The sequence below is a fragment of the Notechis scutatus genome, chromosome 1, assembly GCF_049901735.1.
Source record: "Notechis scutatus isolate UNSWTSFEM ecotype Mainland chromosome 1, rNotScu1.2, whole genome shotgun sequence".
NCBI classification, from domain to species: domain Eukaryota; kingdom Metazoa; phylum Chordata; class Lepidosauria; order Squamata; family Elapidae; genus Notechis; species Notechis scutatus.
Genome location: NC_142009.1, coordinates 291,317,164 through 291,336,618, shown reverse-complemented (window position 1 = coordinate 291,336,618; position 19,455 = coordinate 291,317,164). Strand labels below are relative to the sequence as shown.

Sequence of the window (19,455 nt, the reverse complement as noted above, 5' to 3'; positions counted from 1 at the left end):
AGCGCCGTTGCGTAGCAACCACAGCGCCCCCCCCTCCCCGCTACATCCGATTCCATCTCAGCGGTTTCCGGTGGGTGAGAATCCTTAGGAAGCATACCGGCTTTTCTTTAATTATGTGGTGTTAGTTATAGGCCAAAGTGCCCGCCGTTTAGCCCTACAAAGCAGCGCCGCTCGACTATAAATCGTTTAATTAATTCCACTTCGGTTCCGACGTGCCGAAGCCTGTCTCCACGAAGCGTGCTCGTCGTTAGTGGCCGTTGGTGCGCCCCTCGCGCTCGCTCGGTTCTAGTGGGTGGGTCTCTCTTGACAGCCATCTGCGAAGCTGGCAGAGAAACTTTCGGGTTGGCCGGGCGAAACCTGACCCGGCAGGTCTCTGGCGCTTCTGCCTTGTGTACCCAACGGGATGGAAATAAGGGAGGGGCCTGTCGGAGCGATGCCGTGCGCCTTGCCCTCCAACTTCCCCTGCCCGGAGGTAGGGGAGGGAAGCGAGAGCCAGGTTAACTTAGTTATCCTGCGTAGGCACCCGGGGAGCGGATCGCTTCGACAATGCAAGAGCCTTTGGAGGCTGCTCGAGGGACGATCTCCCTGCGGGTATGGCACCTGCCTCTCTTTTTCTGCCTGATTGCTGTTTTGCTTTCTGCACAGGCACCCCCGACCATGGCTGAGGGAAGCGGCCTCATTTCGGTGGACTATGAGGTGTTTGGGAAGGTGCAAGGGGTATTTTTCCGGAAACATACCCAGGTGAGTGGGCTCGATCTGCAATTTCCCTGAGGTAATAGATTGTGCAGTACTGGCAATTTTTTGTCACTTTTCCCTCATTTCTCTTCTGCACTTGGTTCCAAACTGGTGAACTTTCTGGAAGTGGTTAGTAAATTAGAAGGCTCTACTTCCATCTGGTTTATGTATTGGTCCATTTTTATGTAATTCTTTGTTGTTGTTTTTAAAAAATTAATGCTGAATGTGCTTTTCATTTTATATTGTATTTTAATGTTTTAAGCCAAGAGTCGCTTGACAGTGAAATGGGTGGGATATAAATATAATTGTGAGAACTTTGGAGCTTTTGCTTAGGCACCTGGATACAGATAGTCCTTTACTTATGACCACAATAATAACGTGCCTCCCATCCCTGTCCTATTGTCCCCATTTATTTGTACCTATTTCTTACTCATGTTTACAGTTATACCTATTATCTTGTAAGTGATTGACAAAATAAAATAAAAATAAATAAATAAAACAATTGGGACCAACATGTCTGCTACTAAGCAAAGTGGTTGTTAAATGGGTTGTACCCCAATTTTAAAACCTTTTTTTACCAATGTTATTAAGTGAATCATTGCAGTTGTTAAATGAATCATGTGCTTGTTAACTGAATCTGGCTTTTATTGACTTTGGTTGTCAGAAGCCGGCAGGGAAATTCATAAATGGTGATAATATGATCCCAGGATGCTGCAATCATCAAATACATGCAGGTGCCAAGCACACAAACTGTGATCATGGCTATGGTGATTGTGCAATGATTATCATTGCAAGGACTAGTCATAAATCACGTTTTTCAATGTCATTCTAAATTGCAACATTGCTAAATGAATGGTTATAAGTTACCTGTAGCCTTAACTTGAATTAAGACATATTATTGAAATCAGAAGAATAGACACATGCAAGCTGTATATACTTTTATTATTGTAAGATGCCATTGTCATTTATATTAGCTCTTTTTAACATCAAATAATACATTTCCAATTAGTCTTGGTTTATCTTTGAATGGCATAGCAGAAGTTTGGATTATATAGTAATTTAGTGGGGTTATAATAATTCTCTACAGAGGAATTCTAAAGGTTTTTATATAATTCAGATTAATCATATTGTGTATATGATTTTTTAAATATCTGCATGTGTATTGTTATTTTTAGGCACAAGGAAAAAAGTTGGGTCTAGTTGGCTGGGTCCAAAATACTAATTATGGCACCGTGCAAGGACAAATCCAAGGCCCTCTTATCAAAGTCCGACAACTTCAGGAATGGCTTCAGAAAACTGGAAGTCCTAAATCTCACATCGACAGAGCTGAATTCCACAATGAAAAGAAAATTGTTCATTTAGAGCATAGTGACTTTTGTATAATCAAATAAGAGGCTTAAGAATAGAAAACATGGTTGGACCATGGACTTGTCTAGAAGAGCGTCATTCATTTTCTTGTAATTGGTTAAATGTATTCTTTCTGTTGTAATTATTTATTATATAAAGCTTCTATTAAATATTTTAAGATAAACATTTCCTGAATTGAGTGATGTCCCAATATTTTGACTGTTAATAAAGACACATTTGCTGCATCATATCCAGAGCTATGTATAAAACTGAAATATACATATTAAAAGATTGCAAGTATATAGAATATAAATTACAGAATTCCATTGCAAACTTACTAGCTTTTTGTTTTAGAGTTTTTGAACTTTCATAAATTATAAAATAACTTGATATGGGGGGTAAATATACACTAAGAAAAGGAACTCTTTTAAATAAGTGTAAATGATTTTTTCTGATCAAGACTTAAAATATGCTATGCAAAGTATAAAAATAATGTTTTTGTTCTGCATTTCAGTATAATCTAGTTACAAACCATGCTATAACTATGAAGATTAACAAATTGGAATATAATAGCCATATTGGGGGAGGGGTTGTCAGGGCTATGGAATTCATACAACTCCTATGGACCAATTAAAGACATTCTTTTTAACTGGTACTTCACCAAAACACAAGCAAAAGTATTGTCCCAAAGGTGCTTTTTCAGGAGGCACCTGGACTGTTTTGTTTTTTTCTTTTGGATCATTTCTCATCCAAGAAGCTTCTTCAGCTCTGACAGGATAGTGGGGAAATCCTTCCATTCCCCAGTATCCTGTCAGAGCTGAAGAAGCTTCTTGGATGAGAAGCGAAACGTCTTCAAAAGAAAAAAAAAAAAAGCCCAGTTGCCTCCTGAAAAAGCACCTTTGGGACACTCATGACCTGGATGACTGAGAATCTTTACAGACAAGCAAAAGTATTTAATTTGCATTGCTGGATATTTAATCTAAGCATGAGATAAATACCTAAATGTAGTACAGCCCTCAGTTTTATTTAACAAATTAACATCATTCCCAATTAATATTCAAATATTGTCTCTCATTGCACATATGCCTTGGAATATAATTAGAGTTCATAAGTTAGAGCTGCAGCCTTAAATGTATTTCTCACTTCTGCTGCTGCTGCTTATATCATGTTTCAGCAACAATATTCCTTTTAGCTCCTTGGCAACCTGAAATACTGTATTCCTACAAGGTGTTTTTCTGTATTTTATCTTTGTTGATAAAAAATAAATATGTGAAAAAAGTTGACAACCATTTTAAGAAAAATTAGTGCCTTTTTGGCACTAATTTTATGCGATTGTCATATATTTTTGAATATATAATTTTTATTTCTCCTCCCTAAATGTAATTATTTATATTTAACCTCTTGAAGGACAACTTTGAAAGAGTGTTGTGTATCAAAATGGTAAAAATTCATAAAAAGTTCTAGTGTTTCAAGGACCATCTAATTGCACATTTACGATGTGCACGATTATAGCTCAAACTTTCATTTAAGCCGAAAATATGTATCCACCTATATTTAAACACTTTTTCGGTGCTACTTGTCCTCTTGCTCAAGATTTTTTATTCTGCAGCTGTTTAATTGCGGAAAGATTCTTCAGGAATAGTTGATTATAGGAGATCTAGAGCGGATCAGAAGCAAGTTCAGGTTTATATTATACAGTGATTTGGAGGAGGTAACAGAAAAGTTCGATCCGTCTTTTAAATAAAGATCACAAAAATACCACAACTCCCAGAATGCATTGTAATATTTTGGTGTACGCTGGGAACTGAAGTTCTCACACGAGGCATTTGAGAAGGCCCAATTTCTTCCTCAGCACGGACCTGCTTTCAGATGATCGACAATAAAGCTAAGAGGCGGGTTGGGTCAAAGATGAGAGTTGAGTCGGGTCCCACTAAGGTGATTTTGTCCAGAGGGGGGGAAAAACACGGAAGAGAAACGGGGCAGCTCTGGCTACACCTGTGACGAAAAAAAAGGAGGCAGAGCCTGAAATTACTTCAGCGGAGAGGCGGTGGGCAGAAAACGGAATTAACTACAGATCTCCATTAACTGCTTGATGGGGAAGGCGCTTCCCTCCTCCCTCTTTCTCTCATGTCGTCAATCATCTTGAAGCCAAAAGTTCCTCCTTAAACCTGGCAGAAAGGTGGGACTTCTTCCGATTTCATTATTGTCTATTGCTAAAATAGTCTCAGAAGTGCAGCATTTTCGAAAATGTACATTGTAAAGACCTTTTACCTGTTTTACATTTTACTTTCAACTCGTCCAAGCTTTCAACCTATTAGGATGTGTGGAAGGGACTTGGCACATTTTTTATCTTCACAGCAGTCCTGTGAGAGCTTAGCTCAGTGTGTGACAGGCTAAATGTCAATACAAGTAGAAGCCAAAAATGAATGGTGTTAATGAATGTAAGAGTGTTAACTATTGCACCAACTGACTTGTAAATATAATTCGTTATCACAGCAAAATTACAATTGCATTAATCAAAGAATAGCAAGTTAGCTCACAATAGTCATTGTTTCCTAATATTTTCCATGTTATAGTTTAGAAATAAATTGTCCAGTTTCTCCACTACTCAGCTGACCAGTTATTAATGGGAACAGAGAATTAGGAGTTGACTGAAAAAAACCATTTTAGGGGGAAGAGCACAGGGAGAGCAATGTTAACATCCCTGCTAATAGTTCCTGCATTCAATTTTAACTAAAACAGTCTAACTAAACATATCTAGGTTGAACTTAAGTGAAATATTTTTTTTCTAAATTGAACTGTATTTTGTTAATTAAAATATAAAATGAGTATTGGAAACACTCTGGAAAATATTAAGGGATTTGTGAAATATCTGGCTAAAAAATTAAAAGATCATTGGATTCTCTGTTTTTTTAACAGGATATTTACAGAAAAGGCACATGGCAATGCATAACTAATAGACCGAGATTTCAACAGCCTTTTCTCTTACAATGATCAAATGCTTGCCTGAAGAAATACAAACCAGTTTGCGCTCTGGAGTGGCCATTAATTCAGTCGGACATTGTGTTGAGGAGCTTATCCTTAATAGCATAGATGCAAAAGCTACATGTATTGCTATTAGAGTGGATTTGGAAACCTTTAAGGTCCAGGTGGTGGACAATGGCTGTGGGATGGGAAGAGAAGACCTCGACAAAGTAGGCAATAGATACTTTACTAGTAAATGTTATTCATTGGAAGACTTAGAAAATCTGAAGTTTTATGGCTTCCGTGGAGAGGCTTTGGCAAGTATTGCAAGTATGGCCAGTATATTGGAAATATCATCCAGGACAAGTAGGATAGCAAAAACCTTCTTGAAACTGTTTCACAACGGAAAAGGTCTTGAAGTCTCAGAAGCAGAACTGAGTAGGCCAAGTCTTGGAACAACAGTGACTGTATACAATTTGTACCATCAGCTACCTGTGAGGAGAAAGTGCATGGATTTCACACTGGAATTTGAGAGAGTGAGGCATAAAGTAGAGGCTCTTTCACTTGTTCATTCATCTGTGTCTTTTTCTTTACGGAATGAAGCTTCCTGTTCAATGGTGCTTCAGCTACCCAAAACAAAAAATATGTGCACACGTTTTTCTCAGATTTATGGTCTAAGTAAATCTCAGAAATTACTAGAAATAAACTATAGGTCTGGAGGATTTAAAATAATGGGCTTTATCAGTTCAGAAGGACATTACAATAAGAATATTCAATTTTTGTATATAAATAATAGATTGATATTAAAAACAAAATTGCATAAGCTTATTGATTTTCTATTGAGGAAACAGAGTGTTATATGTAAAACAAAAACTGGGTCTTTGCTCTCAAGTCCTGTCCGCTATCGTTCTGGCTCAGAACTCCATGGTGTTTTTATTATCAATGTGAAATGTCAGCATGATGAATATGATATATGTTTGGAACCTGCAAAAACTTTAATAGAATTTCGCAGATGGGATGCTCTCCTAACCTGCGTTGAAGAAGGAGTAAAGGCATTTTTAAAGCAAGAACATCTATTTATTGAGTTGTGTAGTGAAGCTGCTACAGACTTTAATGAAAATAATGATTTTTGTTTGGATAATATAGCTTTACAGTCTTCTCTCCCCAAAGAAAAGGATATGCAGGAGAGCTTTAAGTCAGCTTGTGATAATATTGTGGAGTCTTATGAAACATTTAATCTGCAATCAAAATCTGTCAGAAGGAAAGTGACAAAGAAGATACCAGATAATATACAACCTATTAATAATGTGAAAGAAGTAGGTGTTTACACAAATGTAACTGGTTTTGAATCTGTTCATGAATTGAGAAGTAGTAAAGATCTTCTGCCCAATAAAAATAACATTATTTCTGATTTTCTAAAATTCAATAAAGTCCCTGAAGAGTCAGAACTACACATTGATGTTATGAGATCCAAATGCCCAGAAGAACTTGGCACCCAAGACAAAATTTCGGAAACAGACCATCATTCTGATACTTTGCTTTGTACTGAGGACCATGGGAAAGATACTAATAGTCAACAAGATGCAGGAATCCAGGAAAGGAGCCCTGATTCAGACACTGTGGGATGTACTGAAATCGAAAAACATATTGATGAATTTAAAAGTAAATATACTTTTGGACATAGTATGATGGAAAAATGCAAGTCGGAAAAAAAGGGCAGAGAATCCTTTACCAAGTTAAATATTGCTAGAGGACTGATGGTAGAACCTGATCCTTTGAAACTGGCTTCTGAAAACATTACAGCATATTTACCTCAAAATCAGCCATCATATAAAACAACAGAATCTAGTAGTTTATTAAACAGACAGGCTAAACTGGGTCCAGTAAGTGCCAAGGATATGTTTGAAAAACAGCTAGAATTTTCAGAGCAGATTCCGAGTTCTTTAGAATATATGATGAAAACCAATATCATACACACAGGAAATACAAAGGAATGGCTAGAGAAAAAGAGTATACCAGTCTCACTTCCTGCAGATAGTACTGTGCATTCTGTAATATCACATGCAAAAGGATATATGCCTGTAGTGCCTGCAGATTCAGTTAATCATTTAGGTGATATAAACAGCAATAGGCAAATAAATGACGTTTCTGTTAGGGTTCAATATTGTGATTCAACAAAATTAAGTTGCCATTCAAAACTGGGATCCCTTGATAGGTTCAGAAAATATTATGGGAATTTTAAAAGGAATGAATCAATAAAAGGTATAGAAACAAATAGTAATGAAGCACCAGTCTATTCCAAATCTATGGCTAGTGATAGAACAGTTCTACAGAATATTTGTGAAACTCCAACAAAAGAATATATTGAGTCAAATAATAATGGCTGTAATTGCCTCCTTCCCTTAGAAAAGTCTCAACATTCCCCAGAAGAAAATCTGTCTATCAAAAAAGCTTTTAGTTCAAGTACCATTACAGAATATTCTCAAAAAGTAAGGAAATCTCTATCTGGATCTAATTGCACAAGGTCACTCGCCTCTAAAGTGTCAAGAATGAAAGAATGTGATCAGGATGTTATAAGTACAGAACCCATAGATAAATCTTCAGCTCAAACTGAAGTGTGTTCAGGCCCTGAAGTTAAAAATGTACAGTGTCTCATATCTAGAAGTACTCATTCGCAAAATACTTATAAAAAATCTCAACATTGTCCTTCCATAAGAGAGGAAGAAACAGAAAGTAATTGGTTTGCTACAGCCTCTGATAAACAAGGTAATTCAATGGGTACATTGAGTGCAAGAGCAGAGGTGGAAGAAACTGTCAGTCATTGTTTCATTGACTCTGATGGAGAATATACAATCTCCCAAAACAGACACTCAGTTCTGTGCAACAAAGTGGGTACTGACAGTTCTTGTGAAGACTCAAGCATTATGGGTGAATTTACAAAGCAAGCTGCTAAATGTAATGAACTTCAAAGTGTAAATGTGCCTGGAAATATGGAAAAGAACACAGATGATTCAAGTGTGAGTGAGAAACCAAAATTCAATCCTTCTGAGTGGTTTTATAAATTTGATGCATCATTGGGCAGAATGGTATTCATCAACAAAATGAGTGGGCTGAGTTCCTATACAGCTCCTCCTGAAGAAACTTCTGTAGCTTGTACTAAAGATCTAAGTACAATAGCTGTAAATGTCATAGAGAATGGTAAGTACATGGTGTACAACTGTTTCATTGCCAATATAGCATTATGGAGAGAATGGTTGTATCAGGAGTTAAATCTTAATTATTCAGAGTAATAGCTTCCCCAATACACTCTGAGAGATTATGGAGAGGCTAGGAAAGGACATGGTGGCTAAGACATTGAGCTTGTCAATCAGAAAGGTTGGCAGTTTGGCAGTTCGAATCCCTAACACCGTGTAATGGAGTGAGCTGTTACTTGTCCCAACTTCTGCCAACCTAGCAGTTCAAAAGCATGTAAAAATGCAAATAGAAAAATAGGGACCACTTGGTGGGAAGGTAACAGCGTTCCATGCACCTTCGGTATTTAGTCATGCCGGCCACATGACCACGGAGATGTCTTCAGACAGCGCTGGCTCTTCGGCTTTGTAGTGGAAATGAGCACCGCCCCCTAGAGCCAGAATGACTACCACATATGTGGAGGGGAACCTTTACCTTTAGGAAAGGAACAGAGGAAAGAACAGACATAAATCATTAAGAGACAGCAGAAAGTCAGTTCATAGCTTATCTCATAAATCAGTGATAAATGACAGATTAGCCCAGGTGAAAATAAATATAAGCACTGAAAAAGAAATCATGTGTACTGTGATGTCATTTATATTTTAATTTCTGCTAGTCTTGTTGATATACTATTAATGAGTTTTCAAATAAGTAATAATTTAAATGCACTGTGAATGTTTTAATAATTTCTTTATATTGTGTAAACTACCAAGAGCTGGCAGATTGTGCAAATCAATCAATCAAGCATGTTAAGTATGATTCCATCATACTTAACACACTATGAATAACACACTATGAACAGGGGTGGGATTCTACCAGTTCGCACCTATTCGCTAGAACCGGTTAACATTCTAAGCAGTTCGGAGAACTGGTTGTCAGAAGAAATTACGGGCCTAATCCTGTAAGGAAGGCAGGAAGGAAACATTCTGGTATTGCTTACAGAAACTGCCTCTCCGTTAATCCTTATTACATTCTTGGCAGGACTAGACTTCCTGTCTCAGGAACATCTCTGGAGTCTTTCCCCCCCTCCTTTGCTGGTATTTTGCTTGTGTGGAGTGACCATTCAAAGTTACAATGGCACTGAAAAAAGTGACTTATGACAATTTTTCACACTTACGACTGTTGCAGCATCCCCACAGTCATGAGGCCAGGCGAGGAGAAGATGCGTGCCTCGATGTGAGTGATATTGAGTTGGCCACGCCCAGTCAATAACATGACCATCAAGCCACGTCCACCCAGTCACATGACCACTAAACCATGACCACCAAGCCACGCCCACAGAGCCGGTTGTTAAAAAATTTGAATCCCACCCCTGACTATGAATAATAATAAATTCCTCTTATTGTTTCCAAGACTATGTATTTAACCAACTAGTTAAATATATTCCTAAAATCTATATAGTAATTCTCTATTTAATCTTGCTCAGCTCTGTATGTATTATAGCTCTATTATATATGTATGTTCTCAACTTGCCACAATGGAACCCCAAATTTCTCTTGCTAAGTAGAACAGTTGTTAAGTGAGTCTTATCTCATTTTTACAACCTTCCTTGCCACCACTGTTAAGTGAATCACTGCAGTTTTTAAGTTAGTCACACAGTTGTTAAGTGAATCTGGCTTCCCTATTGACTTTGTTTGTCAGAAGATCACAAAAGGTGATCACATACTCCTGGAGCACCACAGCAATTATAAATACATGACAGTTGCCAAGTGTCCAAATTTTGATCACATGATCACGGGGATACTGCAACGGTCGTAAATGTGAAAGATGATCATGTCACCTTTTTTCAGTGCCGTTGCAACTTTGAACAATTGTTAAATGAATGGTTGTAAGTTGAGGACTACCTGTATATGGGTAGAAGTGTTAAATTAATTTATAGAATTCTTGTAAATTTGATTGTCCAATTAGCAATGAAGACAATGATTTTCTCTTGAATCATCTGGCTTCATTCTGTACTTAAGACAATAAATTTCAAGCAAATTGATTTGTCTTTTCTTCTTCAATCACAGTACAGATTACTATATCAAAAATTATGGGTATTGTTACAGAACATAGTTCTGTGATGGCACGCGAACCTATGGCACGCATGCCGGAAGTGGCACGCAGAGCCATTTCTGCCGGCATGCGAGCCATCACCTGGAACTGATCCACTGCACATGTGTACGCGCCCCCTGACAGCTGATTGTCAGGTATCTGCCACGCATGCTCAGGGAGGCGGGAAGCATGCAGGGGGGGTCACACCGCATGCACAGAGGTACGTGACACGGGGGGTCGTGCGCGCATGCGCAGAGGTGTAAGGAGTAATGGGTGCATTGGATCATGGGGGCAGGCATGCGTGCGTGCGCGCACACACTTTCGGCATGTGACGATGAAAAGATTATCCATCACTGACATAGTCCAATTACCTGCATAATTAGAAGTGTACTTAAATGGAACTTGTGCATACAGTAGCTATGTTTAGCAACACAGTTTTGGTAATTAAATTATGTTGCAGCATTTCTCAAACTGCTTGAATCCTAGTTCATTTTAAAATGTATACTATCTTCCTGACTATGTATTTGCAATCATCTTTTTCATGGGGAAAAACATAGATTTTTCCACATGCAGCTGCATGCAATCTGAATGTAAGGCTCAGTAGTAGCATATGAAGCAGACTAGACTGATAGTGGGCCCCAGAGGCTCACACTTCTGCTTCAGTATATACTTTCAAACACAACACATCTGCTATTGAACGAAAACTCTCTTTGGCTCTACTTGTTTAGGATATTTTTTTTCCTGACATGTTCTATTTCTTCTAGGTTTCTAATGTGAAAGACTATAACATTGTTTGAGAACCACATCATTACTAACCTTACTAATGTCTATTTGTATACCTCACATAACTGCCCATGTTTATTTATTTGAAGATACCAAGATGTAATTCGAATCTGCTTAGTTTTATAGTATGACTTCCCTGTGAATGTATAAAATGGGATGACTGGGGATTGTAATAATATGCAGGAGCATATACAGAGGTAATTATAAGAGTACATATCAAAGTAACCTGTTAAATATTTAGGGTTTCAGTGCAGGTGCCATCCCTTTCGAAGTGAAGTTGTTGTGCCCTTCCTTCCAAACGCACAGAAAGAGAGGAATTTGGAAAGTCAGGATTACAGAGGTAGGCTGAATTTACCAGGGCATAAAATACTAATTCTGCAACTGTCCCAACAGAAATTGGGTGCAATTATAGCTCTGTTAACAGTTATATTTGTCTGACTCCCATGATGTGTAGAACTGCAAATAGCTTTTCTAGATTCAAAGTTACCTGCAGTATTGTGTCTGTAAAGATTCTCAATCATCCAGGTCATGGTTGTCCCAAAGGTGCTTTTTCAGGTGGCAATTGGAGTTTCTTACTTTTTCTTTGACTTGGATGACTGAGAATCTCTACAGACTTTTAGCTATGCAATTTGGGTTGAACACCCTTCTAATGGTGTAGGAATATGAACAGAATTCCAGAAAAATTGCAGACTACAGGAACCATTAGCATTATTCAAGTGACCCTGAAGACACAGATAAACCTGACCCTGAGGACACAGATAAACCTCCAAGTGCTTCAAGGACCCTCTAAAAGGATGCAAATGACCTGCTGTATGCAAGGAATATAAATCCTTCCATTCCCAACCATCCAGTCAGAGCTGAAGAAGCTTCTTGGATGAGAAGCAAAACATCTTCAAAGAAAAAACAGGAAAGTCCAATTGCCTCCTGAAAAAGCACCTTTGGGACTGCAGTATTGTAGATAGTGTAAAGTGTTCAATTCTATGTAAACAGTGGCAGTGGTTTGAAATAGAGGAGGCAATGATTTCTAACATTTTTTAAATAACAGAGTACATGTATTGTGTACTAAAATGTACACTAGATTGGAAGAAGATTCAGAATGTGTTTAGCACAAAATGTAAGGTTTTTGCAAAAAGAAATATATCTCGTACCTAATCTCTGAGAGCAGGCATAATTTTTCCTTGGATACACCTAGTTTTCATTTGGAATAACTTATTTTAATACACACACGCATGCACATACACACATCAAACATGACACAATTCTTATAATTTCAAGATTGCATATTATTTTTTTCCCTTAGATGCACAAGAAGAATCTCTTCAGGGTCTACTTTCAGAATGGGACAATCCTGTGTTTGCTCAATATCCAGAGGTAGGTAGTATTATGTAGCATTTATTTATTTATTTATTTATTTATTTATTTATTCATTCATTCATTCATTCATTCATTTTAATTTTTGGTAATCATGAAGTATTTATTTATTTATTGTCTTTAATTTATTGGTGACCCATTTTACCACAAAGTAACACTGGATGGCTTATAGTATTAAAAGGATAAAACTATACAAAACCTATACAAATAGAAATAAATTACTATAAAAACACTAACTAAAAGATACGGAGGGAGTAGGATGAGCTGGGGGGAGGAGTGAGATCTGTTGTTAATATATCAATCATCCCCAATGTGAAGCCCCTCCCCATTGGAGCCCCGAGCCAACTGGCAGAGCCAAGTCTTTAAGCTCTTGTAGCAAGTCAGGAGAGTGGAAGCCAATCTCAGTCCAGGGGGCAAGATATTCCAAAGGGCAGGAGTGTTAACAGGGAAAGTTCTTATTATTTGTTCATAATTATTTGCATTGTATATTATAATATTAAAACTGATTAAACTTATCCATGCTATTATTTTCTGGTGTAGGTTTTAAAGCACATATTAATTATTCAAAGCAATTCAAAAGTGGAGGAAAATATATTTTAACATGTTCAAAAGTAAAAAAAAAAAACCGAATCATATTTTTACTATTGTATCTAGGATAAAGTATGTTGTTTTAGTAGTCTTATCATTTAAAAGTTTATACTACTTTTGCTCATAATTTTCCAAAAAGTTTCCCCCCCAATTTACTTGATAACTGGATTATTATAAGACCCATTTGTATCCTAAAATAACTGTGGAGCTCTCTCCAAATATTTTCAGTCCATTCTGGCAATTAAATAGATGGGTCTGGCCCCTATGGTAACTATATATGGTAACTGTAAGTCTGTGTGCTAATTCTGTAAGGCTATGCACATATTGTAAAGATGTATTGCTTCCTGGCTGAGCTTGGTGGAGTTTTAAAAAAATGGGAGACCGTTTGAATGGGAGACCGACAGGAGATCCTAGTTGCCTTCTGGGTGCTGGCATGCGAGCACAGGCGTGCAAGCGTACACACAATTTTCGGCACAGAAGCCCAAAAAGGTTAGCCACCACTGACTGCCCTCAGTTCAAACTGTGAATTCAAGGGAAAAAAAACATCCTGGAAGAATGCAATGGCAAAACATTTTCATATCACTGGCAAGTAAATTGTGACTTTTGGGAAGGTATGGTGAACTGAAGATGACTCTGTGGAGCCAATGACTGTGGCAAAAACCAAGGAACCAGTAGCTAGACCTAATTCATGGAATCTCTCCGGATTGTGCATCTATGACTTGGTTTTAGAAGGATTTAATTGTTGAGTGCACAGAAGGGAAAAAAAGAGGCTTAGCAAAATTGTAGCAGCTGAGTCTCAACCAGCTTTGCACTAAAAAAAAGGAAACATTTACTTTTGAGAGGGAAGTTATTTTTTAAATTGTTACAAGGAGAATATTCCCAGCAAAAGTAGACCTTGTTTCCCAAATCAGACTCCAGAACCATGAATAAATTGTGATCACCATTGGCTTAAGCCAGGATAATTGGGTTATTATTAAGGATAATTAATTCAAAAGCAGTTGAGAATCTCTGCAATTTGTTTTTAGAATGATACCTAATTACAATATAGTTTACTATAGTTTTGTTTGTCTTTATCCTCCATATCAGACATGTTGATATTAAAGTGGGGATGTGATTTTTTTTTTTAGTCTGCCATTTTCTTATCTAGTAACAATTCTAAGAAGAGATTATTTATCTTACAGGTTGCTCTGGATGTTAGCAGTGGGCAGGCAGATACCCTTGCTGTGAAAATACATAACATCCTCTATCCTTATCGGTTCACTAAAAAGATGATTGATTCTCTGCAGGTGAATGTGTAAATAGCAGCATTGCAACTATCACTTGAAATAGAACATTTGAAATTGAACACTTGTACAGAATACACTTATTCTGGGTTGTAACAATCTATGGTAAAATAGTGATCCATATTAACAATGTCAAAATCTAATGAAATCACATGTTTTTATTTATGCTCTAGAATTCTGTTTTTTAAAAACTGTTATTATTTTTGAATAATTTATAGGTCCTTAATCAAGTGGACAATAAATTTATTGCATGTTTAATCAACACTAGGGAAGATGAGAATGAACATGCAGGTAAAGTGCAATTTCTTCTTATAAAAGAAACTTTTAAACTTTCTGTAAAATTTAAAACTTTTTGTAAAACTTAGTTATACATGAGATAATTTCATAGCTGCGAGAAAGATTAATTGAACAAAATCGTGCATTTTGTTTTCTAACCATTTTAAATCATCCCAAGTTTCTCATTATTTTAAAAAATAAAACTGGAACACCCTAATAATAATGCTTTACTAAATGATTATTCTGCCTAACTGCCAGCAACTCTTTTATACAGATTCTATTGAATTGCTAACACCTATGTGTATATATCTGTTTATTAACTGGAAAATAACTACACACAGTGGCTTATGATGAAATGCAGAACAATATTGATTATTCGACTGCATTGGTAATATTGATTCAAGGGGTTCAGTCTTACTTGAAATAATATAATTAGGTGAGCTCCAAAACATTTTCTTGCAACTGTTCTGTTCCCTCAAGGGAAGAAAAAAGCTGAACTGAAAGATTTCTAATTCAAATTTCTATTTGTTTGAAATGCTTCTCATATAAGCTTGATAAAATTGCTATCCTACGTTCTAACCTACCTCACAAGCTGAGGATAAATTGAGGTTAAATTTAGAACTGGTGTTACGTGTTAAGATGATGAAGATGCTATTTTTATGGCTCTAGATGGGAATCTTCTTGTACTTGTGGATCAGCATGCAGCCCATGAGCGTGTCCGTCTTGAGCAACTTATCACAGGTACAGCTTCAAATGGTCAAAGAAAATACTTTTACAGCTGCTAAAATAAGCTGGAAGCTGAAAAATCAAATTTATTGAGATACAAATATATATTTATAATTAAAATGAATGTATGATATTAATTCATCATTGATGATTAGGAATTCCTATATAGATTTTATTGGAGGTTCTGTAAATGTTTTAGTAGAATATGAATAATTTCCATTTTGTCTACCACAAAGAATGGCATTTTTGAGCTTTACCAGAATCTGGTCATAGTTATGAAAGATAGCAACAATTCTTGTAATTTATAATAGTTCACTGACCTCCAGATCAACAACAGCTATGAATTTCTTAAAGTGAAGACTCCAAGAGAAAACTTGCTTCTATGGCCTGGCAGCAATAATTGGCCAAAAATGTGAAAAACTGTCTGGGATAGTGTATATTATAGTGTATATTATAGAAGTGTATATTATAGTCTTTAAATGGAGTCATTTATAGTTATGACAGTTTGCTCTACTATTTCAGAGACAATAATTTGTTGATAAAAGTGTTATAATGATTGATGCCTTGGTTAATATTGACAGTTACAGTGCAACATTAACAAGACTGCTGCCAAGGTTAAATAATATTTCTTCTTTAATACTGTAGCATAGGTTGCCCATTAGTTGCTGGGTAGAATAATATTTAATTTCTTAGTGAATATATACTGTCTTCAAAACATCATGAACAATGGTTTTGTTGCTCTATTATTAGATTCCTATGACAAGCAACATGAAGCACTGGGCAAGAAGAAATTATTGGCTTCTACTTTGTCTCCCCCATTGGAGATTGACGTAACAGAGGATCAGAGAAGACTCTTATGGTTGGTACTACTCACAGCATCCAACATATTGACTGTTCCTTCAAAAACATACGGGTGCTTTCAGATTAGACTTTTACTATGAAATCATTGTATTGATACTTATTCTTCTGAAATGAATTAAAAATAATCTGAATTGGATAAGATCCTATAAAATAAATAATATTGTATTGCTGAACTGATCAATGAGTAAACGGTCTGCAATAGATTCTCCACAAACTTTGACTCAAGAAGTGATTGGTCTTTATTAATTGTCACACCTATTTGAAAATTTGAAGTAATTTGTAGTTCAGGAGTTTCAACATTGGAAGAGAACTAGAGCAGGGGTTGCCAACCTTTTGGACCTCAGGGACCACCAAACTCATAATTTTAGATCCCAGGGACCACTAACCGGTTCTGTGGGCATGGACTAATTTGTGGGTGTGGCTTGGTGGTCATGTGACTGGCTGGACATGGCTTATATGTAAATATTATAAATATTTATATAAATATTGAATTTTTTATTTAAAAAAGAGCAACTTTTACCCAAAATCAGGCAAAGCAGGCAGATTGAGTTGCTCACAGAATCACAGATTCATTCAGAGATCTGCCATTGGCTAGCTCAGTCTGTCACATAAAATTTGCTTGCAAGCAAACTCACAAAATTAACTCACAACACACCATGCATGTAAATATTGAATTTTTTATTTAAAAAAGAGCAACTTTTACCCAAAATCAGGCAAAGCAGGCAGGCAGATTGAATTGCTCATAGAATCACAGATTCATTCAGAGATCTATCTATCTTCCATCGGAAAAGGAAAAATAGCAATTTAGCAGGCAAGTTTACCGGGTAAGGAGTGGGTGGGCAGGGAGAGTTCCCGCTGGCTATGTGGGTGGCACAGCCTTGTGTTTCTGCGCAGCCTAGATTAATTGCTTTGGGGGTGCTCTGGGGGTGAGATTTCTCTGCGGCCCACCAAAATTTTCTCACGGCTCCCAGTGGGCCACAGCCCACCGGTTGGCGACTGCTGAACTAGAGTATCTGAGCCTGCTCATTAGAATTTTTGTTTAACTTTGCAGGTGCTGTCATAAAAGTCTGGAGAACGTAGGCCTTGAATTGCTGTTTCCCAAAAACAATCTCTCTCAGATTCTAGTTGGGAAAGTTCCATTGTGTTTTATGGAGAAAGAAGCTAATGAATTGCGACGTGGAAGGCATACCGTGACTAAGAGAATTGTGCAGGTGAGATAAGAATATAGGTATTAAATGATGCTTGCCCTAATTCACTGTTCAACACAAAGTTTGGAATTTCTACTACATAAAAAACTATCTTCCAGTTTTTTTACTTTGAAGTCTGAATAAAATCCTGAATAAAATGTAAGATAACATGTAGAGTGAGAAAAGTCATGCTTTTAATTGGTTTAGCTTTAGACTAAAGTTATAATTAGCAGTTCTATATCAGGATGATCTGTGGAAATTGGATATTTTCTTGTAGTTGTGCAACCATTTGGGTTATTTTAGGTTTTTAGTGTATTGGATTAAAAAAGCACTTTCAAAAATTGTTTGAAGTCTTATTAATAAACCTGCTACTTCTGAGTTGGTACTGATTGTAGCCTTTCTAATAAAGAAGCGAGCTATTTTTCCCTCCAGTTGGTTTATGTGTATATTGGCAATCAATTACTGTCCTTGCATTCAAAAAAGAATATACTCAGTTTCTGATAATAGTGGCTTTACAAAAAATTAACTGAGAACTTGTCTTTTTTAAAATTTAAAGTATATATCATTGTATTCTGATACTTCTGTCATTATTTCATAATCTTTTTTTAGAGGATAACATTTCTTTGTAAACACAAAACAGAAACTGAATTCTGACATCATATTTTGTTTATTTTTTCAGGAGCTCATTCAAGAACAAATTGAGGTATGGTCTTTGGAAGATTATGTATATAATTTGAAGAATGCTATAAAATGGAAATGTTTTACTAAATACATTTAAAATGAGAAAATGTACATTTGATTTTTTTGTCTATCCATTTAAAGTTTTGGTAGGTTCCCGTTTTCATCAGTAGCCAAAATAGTTAGAGAATAACTTCATTACGTTGCTTAGTATTAATAAATGTAAAACATATTAGCTAATTTTAAAAGAGCATATCTAGAGAGCAGGAATTTTCCAGAATAGTTTAATAAAAGTATTTAACTAGGGAATCCATCTTTATTTGGAATCAAAGGGAATTTCTATAAGTGACGTGAAAAACTGTGACATGGTCCACACGGATTATTATTTTGTTGTGAAGATTTGGAAATGAATGGACTTACATATATCCTCACTAAAAAAGTAATCAGGGAATCAGTTGATTCTCATTTTATAATGTGAATAATTATAAGGGGAAAACAATAGCAAAACCAGCATTAGGAATAAAAAGTTGTATCAAATTCATTTGTTTGCTGGTGTCAAACATGACTCCAGATCAGTGACTTTAATATATGCGTTAATACCTTTTTTTACCTCAAGGGTTTTTAAATAACATGTTAGAAATAAGTTGATAGATCTAGGACAAACTCCATAAATTTAATGTAGGTATATTAAAATTATATATGTTATTAAATTCAAATTAAATAAAATTAAGTACAGTTTAATTAAATACTTCCCATATATTTATTATTTTCTTTTTCTATCATATGAAAAAATAAAATTGAGCAGCAGCTTTTGGAGGAGCTCTGGCACTATAGCTAAAGTTTTCAAAGGCTACAGGTTGTAATTTGTACATCTCGTTATATCTAACTACTAGTACTTTTCATTCTTCATTCAACGTTTTTAGAAAATCAACCAATATACTCCTATTTTCAGTTACTACAGACAACTGGTGGGTCACAAGCGACGTTACCATTAACCATTACGAAAGTGCTAGCTTCCCAGGCCTGCCATGGTAAGGAAAAGCTTGTTTAATGCCTTTTTGTTCTGAAGCAAACATGCTGTCACTGAAAAGTCAGCAGTAAAAGAAAATAGAAGGGATCCATTATTTTTCTTGCTGAAGAATGTGGGACATAATTTACACATTGGTTATGCTTTAGAATCAGATGTATGTCAATTTTCTTAGTAATTCTGAATCAGGAGGCAAACAGAATCAGCTCTTATTCCCTGTATCACTTGCACTTGGGACTTTCTCCGATTCCCACCCAGGACTCATCAGGGTATAATTGCCCAAGTCATCTTTGGTTTTCAGCTATTTCAAGTGCCCCTGAGGTGATCCCTGATAATTTGAATTGGTATTTGATCATCTAGCACG

The 19,455-nt window shown here is 36.3% G+C and overlaps 2 protein-coding genes across 9 annotated transcripts in view; both read left to right on the top strand.

Annotated features, from left to right (window-relative positions):
- Nucleotides 1-7: 7 nt before the first annotated feature.
- ACYP1 (acylphosphatase 1) lies at nt 8-2,271 on the top strand. 6 transcript variants are annotated; one of them, XM_026664420.2, is made up of 3 exons: nt 8-70; nt 646-741; nt 1,911-2,271. In XM_026664420.2, exons 2-3 carry the CDS (start codon nt 658-660, stop codon nt 2,124-2,126), a joined length of 300 nt encoding a protein of 99 aa, XP_026520205.2. In that variant the 5' UTR covers nt 8-70; nt 646-657; the 3' UTR covers nt 2,127-2,271. The 6 variants fall into 6 exon arrangements, with proteins under 6 accessions (XP_026520205.2, XP_026520203.2, XP_087808032.1 ...); XM_026664418.2 differs by lacking the exon at nt 8-70 and adding an exon at nt 126-260; XM_087951906.1 differs by lacking the exon at nt 8-70 and adding an exon at nt 152-292.
- A 1,608-nt stretch (nt 2,272-3,879) lies between these two features.
- The window catches only part of MLH3 (mutL homolog 3), a 22,373-nt gene continuing 6,797 nt past the window's right edge, over nt 3,880-19,455 (top strand). The window contains exons 1-11 of one of the 3 annotated variants that reach the window (XM_026664422.2): nt 3,880-4,261; nt 5,002-8,244; nt 11,336-11,434; nt 12,395-12,465; nt 14,235-14,339; nt 14,555-14,627; nt 15,282-15,353; nt 16,089-16,197; nt 17,251-17,410; nt 18,066-18,089; nt 19,017-19,095. In XM_026664422.2, the coding sequence (XP_026520207.2) occupies nt 5,073-8,244; nt 11,336-11,434; nt 12,395-12,465; nt 14,235-14,339; nt 14,555-14,627; nt 15,282-15,353; nt 16,089-16,197; nt 17,251-17,410; nt 18,066-18,089; nt 19,017-19,095 (3,964 nt within the window). In that variant the 5' untranslated portion in view covers nt 3,880-4,261; nt 5,002-5,072. The remainder of the gene's footprint in view (nt 4,262-5,001; nt 8,245-11,335; nt 11,435-12,394; nt 12,466-14,234; nt 14,340-14,554; nt 14,628-15,281; nt 15,354-16,088; nt 16,198-17,250; nt 17,411-18,065; nt 18,090-19,016; nt 19,096-19,455) is intronic. The other 2 variants (XM_026664423.2, XM_087951903.1) reach the window with 2 other exon arrangements.